The sequence below is a fragment of the Apis dorsata genome, unplaced genomic scaffold (genome assembly GCF_000469605.1).
Source record: "Apis dorsata unplaced genomic scaffold, Apis dorsata 1.3 scaffold_68, whole genome shotgun sequence".
Classification (NCBI taxonomy): Eukaryota; Metazoa; Arthropoda; class Insecta; order Hymenoptera; family Apidae; genus Apis; species Apis dorsata.
Window position 1 is genome coordinate 329,962 of NW_006263366.1, and position 8,761 is coordinate 338,722.

The 8,761-nt window shown below is 37.1% G+C and overlaps 3 protein-coding genes across 4 annotated transcripts in view; all 3 read right to left on the bottom strand.

Annotated features, from left to right (window-relative positions):
• The window catches only part of LOC102679939, a 14,045-nt gene that overhangs the window by 2,092 nt on the left and 3,192 nt on the right, over positions 1–8,761 (bottom strand). The window contains exons 4-7 of the mRNA XM_031515404.1: positions 4,415–4,690; positions 3,215–3,414; positions 2,878–3,094; positions 2,623–2,764 (exon numbers count right to left, since the gene is read on the bottom strand). Coding sequence (XP_031371264.1) covers positions 2,623–2,764; positions 2,878–3,094; positions 3,215–3,414; positions 4,415–4,690 — 835 coding nt within the window. The remainder of the gene's footprint in view (positions 1–2,622; positions 2,765–2,877; positions 3,095–3,214; positions 3,415–4,414; positions 4,691–8,761) is intronic.
• Positions 2,226–4,042, bottom strand: LOC102681441. 2 transcript variants are annotated; one of them, XM_006610031.2, is made up of 6 exons: positions 3,699–4,042; positions 3,565–3,601; positions 3,215–3,414; positions 2,878–3,094; positions 2,623–2,764; positions 2,226–2,556 (listed from the first exon to the last, which is right to left on the bottom strand). In XM_006610031.2, the coding sequence occupies exons 1-6, from the start codon at positions 3,738–3,740 to the stop codon at positions 2,463–2,465; spliced, it is 732 nt and encodes a 243-aa protein (XP_006610094.1). In that variant the 5' UTR covers positions 3,741–4,042; the 3' UTR covers positions 2,226–2,462. The 2 variants fall into 2 exon arrangements, with proteins under 2 accessions (XP_006610094.1, XP_006610093.1); XM_006610030.2 differs by lacking the exons at positions 3,565–3,601; positions 3,699–4,042 and having other exon boundaries at positions 3,215–3,517.
• On the bottom strand, positions 4,229–5,739 carry LOC102681316 (glycine-rich RNA-binding protein 3, mitochondrial-like). The gene is made up of 3 exons (XM_006610029.2): positions 5,240–5,739; positions 4,441–4,684; positions 4,229–4,361 (listed from the first exon to the last, which is right to left on the bottom strand). Exons 1-3 carry the CDS (start codon positions 5,337–5,339, stop codon positions 4,346–4,348), a joined length of 360 nt encoding a protein of 119 aa, XP_006610092.1. The 5' UTR covers positions 5,340–5,739; the 3' UTR covers positions 4,229–4,345.

The following is an 8,761-nucleotide window of genomic DNA, read 5'->3' on the forward strand; positions in this document are numbered from 1 at the left end:
AATTAATCGTTACGAATTTCGTGTTAAGAGTTTGAAGAAAATTTCTAGCTTGTTCTAATTCTTAGAAAGAGTGAGAGAGAAAAAGAGAGAGAGAAAGAGAGATTAGCGTGATCGGTGTGTTGATTGATTTGTTGGCGGAGAGCATGTTAGAAAATGTGTTTTCCTTGGCTCTAATTATAGGCAGGGAGAAGGGTGAATGCAAATTGATCGCGCCAAGACGATAGAAGCTATGGTTACGGATCGATTGATCAATAACACGCAACGATTTCATCGTTTTTCATTAGAAACCGAATCCGATGGTTATTGTGCTTCCTTCGAGTCTCTCGACTGGGTCTCTCGCGTGCCTTCACGCGATTCCACTGTAATCTAGGTTCGATCGAACGCATTTAAGGACAATTTGCTCGTCAAATGTAAATATCGTGCAATTTGGGAAATTGAAATTTCCTTCCTTCCTTCCTTATCCGATTATACTTATCTTCTTGTCTCATCGCGATACGATCCGTTCGTATAAAAATTTGCATGAGAATTTGGATAAGTGGTTTTAAATGTACTTTTTATTTATTTCTTTCTTTTTTCTATTTAAACTCGAGAAAAAATTTGCATATAAGCAAATTACTTCGTGCAACTATTTCGTGCAAGATCAGATTTGAGTTAAAAAAACTTTGTAAAGAGAAAAAAAGTGAAAAAAGAAAATATTAAAAAAATTCTTACTACGAGATCGTAAGCGAGACAGGAATACAATAGTTGTTTCCTAATTGTATCGCTGCATGCCTGGTTACATCGTGCCTGGCATGCACTAATAAGCGAAAAATCAATTTTCAAGAATAATAATTTCCAATATAGTCGTTCCCAGAGTCGTGAAATTTTTCTTACGCCTCTAACTTTGCGTTACTCGTTCAATAATCTCAATCGAGTATTTTGCTCGTATACGTAATTTATTTTTGATTTAAGATTTTTCAATTCAATTTGAGAAAACGACTGGAGTAGAGCTTAGTTAGGAATAGTTTATAGTCGCAATAAAACGTTTCCTCAACAAATTAGGTCTATCATACCCTATGTCTCGCATGTAAAATGTATTAAACGTTGATACGTTGCACGTCGCGATGATTGTAATTTCCTGCATCGCCAGCCACGATTGCATCACTGGGCAGGCGCTGTTAAATTAAGCGAGAAAATTGCTTCAATTCTTGATGACGTATCATTGAAGGAAAGCGCGTTTTATCGCGTCTAACGGTAGAGCATAATGGATACCTCGAAGTGAATCGAATTAACTAATTTGAATTCAGATATCATAGGTGCAATTTCACACCAGATTAGATCGCGTCACGATAACAAACACCGCTGACTTTGAGCTCTCGGTTTAATTTCCTCAAGTTTGCATATGCACGCGATTCATGAATCATGCGAGTAGTTTCAACTATTGTTATTGCTAAGAAAAAGGAAAAAAAGAGAAGAAAGAAAGAAAAACGAGTAGAACGATAAATTTCAATTTTCGAACATTAGTTTCAGAACTATATAGAGCACATAATTCGTGAATATTATCTTCGGATCTTTTTCTTTTTTTTTTTTTTTTCAAACGAATATTCATCTATTTATTACCCTCATTGAAGATATTTATCTATAAAAATTTTGTAACAAAGTATCGTCACGAAAGACGATATATTTTATTCGAATCTTATTCGAACCTTATCTCGATTCAAAAAGAAAAGATAAGATTTTCTTTTGAGTTTAATCTTTTTCGATTATATTTATTTGGCTTTTTTTTTTGCAACTATATGACGATTGGATTAATAATAAACTTACCCCACAAGGAGAAGGAAACGACTTCGAGACGGTTTCTTTCTAGTTGCCACCAGTTACCTAACGGAATTGATCAAACTTTCTGCGAACGATAGCAGAATAGTTGTTTCGGTTCATCCATCACAATTCTAACACGAGAGGCGAATGATTTTCTCAACATTCCGTTAAAATAGCGATTCGATTCTTCTCGCGCAAACTTATCCTCGAATTCAATCCTCGGATTGATTATTTAGATGATGTCAGTTTTCTTTAAAAAATAATTCGAGACAACGAATGTCGCATAATGAATATAAATTTGGAAACGAGAAATGTGTTGGCTAGATCGATACGCGGCAAGTTTGAATATTGTCACCTTGATTCAATATAAGGAAAAAGACAACACGATTTCGATGCTATATGGCAATATAAAAAAAAAAAGATAGTTATCTTTTTTCTCAACACTTTTATTGAAAATATTGACATTTCGATTTTATAAAACATCGTCGAATTGTTATAAAATTATTTTTTTACGAAGAGATATCGAGGCGATCGCAATTATTTTTCTTTTTTTATTTACAAATATATATAGAATTTTATTATTATTTTAGAAATTTAATTAGGAAATCAAGGACTACGTAAAAGACGAGTAATCGCATTATTCCTTACGAATATTAATATATCTTTTAAAATATCGATACTTTCTTAGGTTGATTCATTGACGCAAATTTTCCAATATCATTCGAATTCGATTGATTGGACGATGTAGAATGATGCTTCCTATAAAATCGTTAATTAAAATTGCCATACGATATCCACAATTTCTCGCAATCACCTGCTGCTCACCTGCAAAGCCTGTCAAAAACGCTTCGAACGAAAGTCACGTGTTTCTGGATCTCCATCATCACATTGTCCAGTGTCTGGGCTACGTTCTTCACCTTCCTCAGCTCCTGTTCGTTCATCGATTCGATCCGAGAGACCGGAAGTCCTCGAAAAGGAGAAGACGCGTCGATTAGAAAAATACGAGAAAATACGATAAAATATCTCTCTTCGCTACGTTTCTTTTTTTTTTTCTTTTTTTCTTTTTTTCTAAATAATTACTCGAATTCTCCCGATTCTCGTTCTCTTGGCTACCCAATTGCTCTAACGAATTTGAAAGATTTCCCAGATTATCGTTCTTTGTTACAGGTTTGACGGAAGTCTGTGACACGCTCATCCCCATCATCTCGTTGATCGTATGATCTATGTTTTTCAACGTGACCGTTCCGTCTCGAACCAGCTCCATTAGGATCATGTTTAGCTCCTTAAACAATTGGGTCTGAAACATTAACCTTTTAATTAATCGCTACGATGATTCGTTTCTTTCCAAAAATATCCAATTTCAAAAAGAGAGAAAGAGAGAGAGAGAGAGAGAGAAGATGTAATCTTCGAGACTTGCCTCGTGTTGCACGAGATTGCTCAAATTAGGAAAATCGGTGAGAAATTTCTCGATCTCCTCGCTCCCCAATAGAACAGCCTGCTTGATCACGATGTCCTTGATGGCATTCTTTAACTGAGAATCTTCATTTCCGGTGAACTCGCGGTCGGACACCCGATGAACCCTTGCGCTCCTTTGTTGATCGACCTCCGTTTGATTTTCTTCGATGAAAGAAAGAGATGAAAAAGAAAGAGGAAAAGAAAAAGAAAGAAAAAGAACAAGGGACAAAATTTTCTCCCATTCTTCCATCTTTCCTTACACCTCAACCGTTAATACCGTTAATCCGTATAATACCGTTAATCCTCTCTTACCTTTAGATTCTAATTTGGCAAAGGAACCATAATGTACCTACAACATTTATCGATCGTTATTTTCCATCGTTAAATTTCGTTTTCGAAAGCGAGAGTGAGAGTGAGAGCGAAAGAGAGAGAATTTCTTTACTCACTTGTAGGACGATTAACAGCAACGTGATCGCGGAAAACTTCATTTTTTCATCACTTTCTTATCGCGGTGAAAACGGAGGACAGTCGATCGTCGATCGTCGGACGATAAGACGTTGCATGGAGTAATGACAAGTGCCGACAGGGCGATCGATTTTATAGCGGGCAACGGTTAAACACACTTCTGCTATGCAGTGTTTTCTAAACATCCCTCGCAAACATCCCGATAAAATCGAACTCCGTTATTCGATATGACGAATCGTTCTGAATAGTTACGTCGAGTAACCAAACGTTTTCGCGGCGCAAAAATTTTCTTTGATCGCGGCTCAATGAGTTTGGAATGAATGATCAACGGGCTTGATCAACCTGCGTTCCAAACGGATTATAATCATTCCTTTACACGATAAAATAACATAACAAAATAATTTATTTCACGTTTCGTTAGGGATAAAAAAAAACGATCTTAAGCTTAACGAAGAATGCTTTCAAGGTCATTAAAAGGCTTTTAAGGTCATTAAAAAAGAGAGGCGTTTGATTCGTTTGTTACAAAAGTTTATTTAAATAATTAAAATAACACATTATATGTATATATAATTGAGCAACACGGTCTCTTGTCGTTGTCGAAAGAAAATTGATTATCCAAGAAGCCTGCTCATCGTCCAAAGCCTCTGTAAACGGAAGGAAATAACTTGAAAAAAAATATTCTGCAATATACATATACGAAACATATGGAAGAAGAATGCGTACCCGGTCCTTGAGCTGGAGAAAGCAGCGCTTCCGAACGGGGAGCTAATAGCACCAGCGGAGCTGTGAGAACCTCCGAAGCCGCCTATGGGAAAGCCACCATATCCAACGTATCCACCGTATCCACCGTATCCACCGTATCCACCGTATCCACCGTATCCACCGATTCCACCGATTCCACCGAGTCCACCGAAATGGCGGTGAGGATCTGGATTTGCCTCTCTGATCGGCCTCGACACTGGACTCTCCGTTACTGGAGCACAAAAAAATGTTTCTTATCTCTTTAAACTTTAATATATTCGAAAGTTTCTTAAGTCCCCCCGAGGCTATTCGATTCACGAAATGTACATAAATAAATAATCAAAAGATTAACGAAAGATTAATGAAAGAAGAGAGGAACGATTTCGATGACTTTAGACAAGATGAGTGGGAAGGTCGAAAGTAATTCTTACTCGACTGTTAAAAAGATTCACTAAACGATGAGTCAGATCGACAATAGTATATTTTGATCCCGTCGATGTGACGTGAAGCATGTTAATCATTGCACGTTCAAGAATATAACTATATACAAAGAGATATGCAAAGGAGAAGCTGTCATATGACTGTTAAACAAACACAAACGTGGGAAGGAAATAATACGAAGCTATTGGTTCGAATAATTATCTCGACCTTCGTACCTTTCCCAATTATAATATTTGTAATTTAAACAAAAAGGAAGAAAAAAAAATTTGTTCGTTTATTTCTCTCAATTCAACTCAACTCTTGCAGGAATGCAAACGTTTTATCTCGTTTTATACCGTACCTTGTTCCCCGGGAACAGCGTCCTGTTCTGCGGCAGGGTGAGCAGGGTATGCGATGGCGCCAGCCAACATCGTAACCAGAACGATTAGCGCGATCTTCATGGTTGAACGCTTTATCGGGAGGAAATAACAAGTTTACTGGACTAGTTAGCACAAGCTTCTTCGAGTTTCGAGTGCGAAGTGACGATGAGAAAATCTGGAGGGCGGCCTTTATATAGAAAGCGTCCCGATCGTGTTGGGATGTCCCGCCACGGTTTACGTAGGTACCAAACGGGTATTCTTGCCGAGGAACGGACGAATCTCATTAGCACGGACAACCTTTTCATTGTGTGAACACGGTTGGACACGGCTTAGCGTTTACCCAGCCGGTCATCGAAAGTTAAACAGCTGGACGACTATCAACGATGATCCAGCGATATTGCATCCCTACCTTTTCGTGCCACCAACCAGTTTCGTTTCGCTTCGATTATCGAAGGCGGATGAACTTGGCGGAGAGTTTTCTTTTTATTTCTTTCTTTTTTTTTTTGGTGTATCTCCAAATATTTCTCGTCCAATTTCGCAACACCGATTCTTCGGTTTTGGTGGATTAGGAGGGAGGAAAACGAAGATTAAATTTTTTTTTAAATTTGGTCTTTATTTACAAAATATGCGTTAATATGTCGTTTCGTTTCCTTCACTTTTCGTCTTTTTTAATTCGTTGAACGGAGAAGTCGAATTTTATATCCTGATTTCTATTTAATTCTTTTATTTGTGTCGAGCAATCAAGGAGATTTAAACGCTAAATCGTACGATCAAATAAATTTCCCATTTTATTTCAAGTAGCTTCTTCTGTCTAGCTCAATATGTTGCGTAAAAGTGTTTTATTTGGTATTAAATTCTTGATTTTCATCAAGGCATCAACATAAATACGAGGCTACGTGGGTGGAAAATTTCTTGATGAAGCCGTTGATCGAGACGTTAAATTGAATTTTTTAGAAACGAGACGCACGTACGGAATATAAATTGAAAAATTCCCGTCAAAAATTATCATAATAATTTTATTACGCGTGGAAAGATTCTATGTGTACTGCGTGTTAATCAAGACTCGGAACTCGGGCTGGGATTCCCCGTACGGGCCGTCGTTTTATCGTCGTATAACTCCTTCTTTCCTAACATTGGGTTAGAGCGATTATCTTCAGATTGAAGTGATAATCGATGCCATTATATATACGACATAAAAGTAAGAAAGTTGCTTTGGAAAAGTACAGCGGATAACGATCCCAAGTTAAAACTGAGAAATGGAAATTGCGCAAACTTGTCGAAAAATTGATAAATCCTTGAAAACACTTTTGAAGGCCGAGACAGGCAACGCTTCCTGATGATTAATTTATTCAAAACGGAAGACGATTCGAGACTATCGTAACGCCATTTGATTTTTAACGCTGTAAAAATTTCTGCTTTCTTTTAAACAGTGGAAGTTTTTCTCGTTTAAACGTTGTATTTATACGATTTTTTATTCTTAAATTTCTCGATTTTGTTTCGAAGAATCTCGAAGAAAAAACGAATGATATTTTACAGAATGAACGTAATGAACGTATAATATGAGAAATAGCGGAAGAATCGCTTATTCAAAATTATTCTTCCACGATCAAGATTCGATTCAAGATTTCGTGATATGAACGTAGGCATACTATTTCTCATGTCCTTCATTTTTGAACGAAAAGATTCCACAGTAGGAAGTAACTATACCACTCGATGAATCACACCAACATTCTTTTTTTACCTAGAAATATTTCTACCAAGCAACTAATAGCTTTATATATAATCTCAAGGTTTCGAAAAGAGTACGATGATTTCCGTGTAAAAGCTATCTAATTCGACTGTTTAGCGAATCAATTTGATCCGTTCGGAAGTGTCGCTTCCTCGAGTTTGTATTTTTTCATTCTTTTTTTAAACACACAGTTAAACGGAATTGCATTGATGGTAAAACCAATTTTATCTTACCACGATTCGTAGTTCGATGCTTTTGGTACTTTGTTTTGCACAATAATTTTTACACAATTAATGATATTATAAAGGTGATACGATAAGTTACTTTGGACAAATATTTGGATGACTCGTTGTTATTAGTAAAATTTGTTTGTAAAAAATTTTTTTTATTTGTTTTATCACCTCGAAACTAAGAAATTGAACGTAATTAATGGTAAATAAAAGATTGGAAAAAAACATTGAAAGTTAATCGTAAATTCGATAGCATAAAGATATGGATAAATGTCTGTTAAAGGAAAGATAAAGCTGCGTAACGATGAGTGACGAGTTTTCGTTTCTTAGAAACGATTAGAGGGTGCGCATGGGTATGCCGTGTCGCTTAATGACCGCCTCTTCCAGAAACCAATGAACGGCAGGGTCAATGTTTAACGTCCTTGCCGGTGTCCAGTCACCAGTCAACTTTATTTTTCCTTAAGCCAGAGTTACGGATCTTGGAAGTAGTAATAGTTGGTTCCATTGAAAATGTTCGAAACTCGATTTCACTTTGAGAATAAATTTATTTTCAACGTTTCTCTCGCGAAGAATCGATCCTTCCTCCCGCTGAAAGACGATTCGATTACAATATCTTTTTACTGGAAATGAACGAGCTCTCCCCCTCGGTAAATTCTAGAAAACCTGTATTCGATTCGTTTACTTTTCAACACACTCTACGTAACGAACGAGATTAACTTCGATCGATACACTATACTCTTCGATGCGATGGCAGTTAGAACGATCATGCGAACCCTTCACTCTTTAATCTCTCCTCGAGGATGGTATAAAATATTGCACTAATCCGTACGATCGCTACGAAAAAAACCTAACTCCTATATATATTTATATATATATATATTCCCTTACAATCTACAAATTTTAAAATTACGAAATTACAAACTAAGTACATACGATTATCCACTTACTAATCATGATTAAGGAAGAATTGTTTAAAACGAATACCGGGTAAAGGGTAAGCACAATTTCTCTACCAACGTACCGTTTCGACGAAATTCTCGGCGATACTCGCAGGGGATGAATAAAATCGATTCGCATTATAGTTAAATCTATAAAACGGAGCGTCCACTTCGAAGAGACGATTGCTCGATTGCTCGTACGGACGATGGGGGAAATAGAAAAGTGGAGCGCGTCGTCGTGGGTGCTCTCTCTCTTTCTCTCTCTCCTGTCTGCATGTTAATGTCCGATGGAATATTGATCTTAACGGTATCGATAGGTCGGACACGGCCAACACCGTGCCGTGCCCGATCGATCCCATTACGACGATCTACTCTTCGGCCACCGGTGTACGCCGCTTTTTCCTGTTGGGTGAAAATCGTTGGGTGAATACACGCGCACAGGAAACGCGATATCACGTATGGCGAGATAACTATCCACTATTTACCAAAATATCTCCTAGATCCTATTTCTTAGATCTTCTCTCTTTCTCTCTCGCGTATTTCTTTTTTTTTTTTGAAATAAATGCTTCTTTCTCGAAAAATATCGTAATTGAAATCTTACCCGTT

Bases quoted from the DNA above. Each gene is read 5' to 3' on its own strand.
- LOC102681316 (XM_006610029.2), bottom strand. From the start codon at position 5,339: ATGAAGATCGCGCTAATCGTTCTGGTTACGATGTTGGCTGGCGCCATC. The intron at 4,685-5,239 runs GTACGGTATAAA...CTCCAGTAACGG, and splicing joins CGCTGTTCCCGGGGAACAAG to AGAGTCCAGTGTCGAGGCCG.
- LOC102681441 (XM_006610030.2), bottom strand. From the start codon at position 3,502: ATGGAAGAATGGGAGAAAATTTTGTCCCTTGTTCTTTTTCTTTCTTTT. The intron at 3,095-3,214 runs GCAAGTCTCGAA...TTAATGTTTCAG, and splicing joins GCAATCTCGTGCAACACGAG to ACCCAATTGTTTAAGGAGCT. The intron at 2,765-2,877 runs GTAATTATTTAG...CTCCTTTTCGAG, and splicing joins CGAGAATCGGGAGAATTCGA to GACTTCCGGTCTCTCGGATC.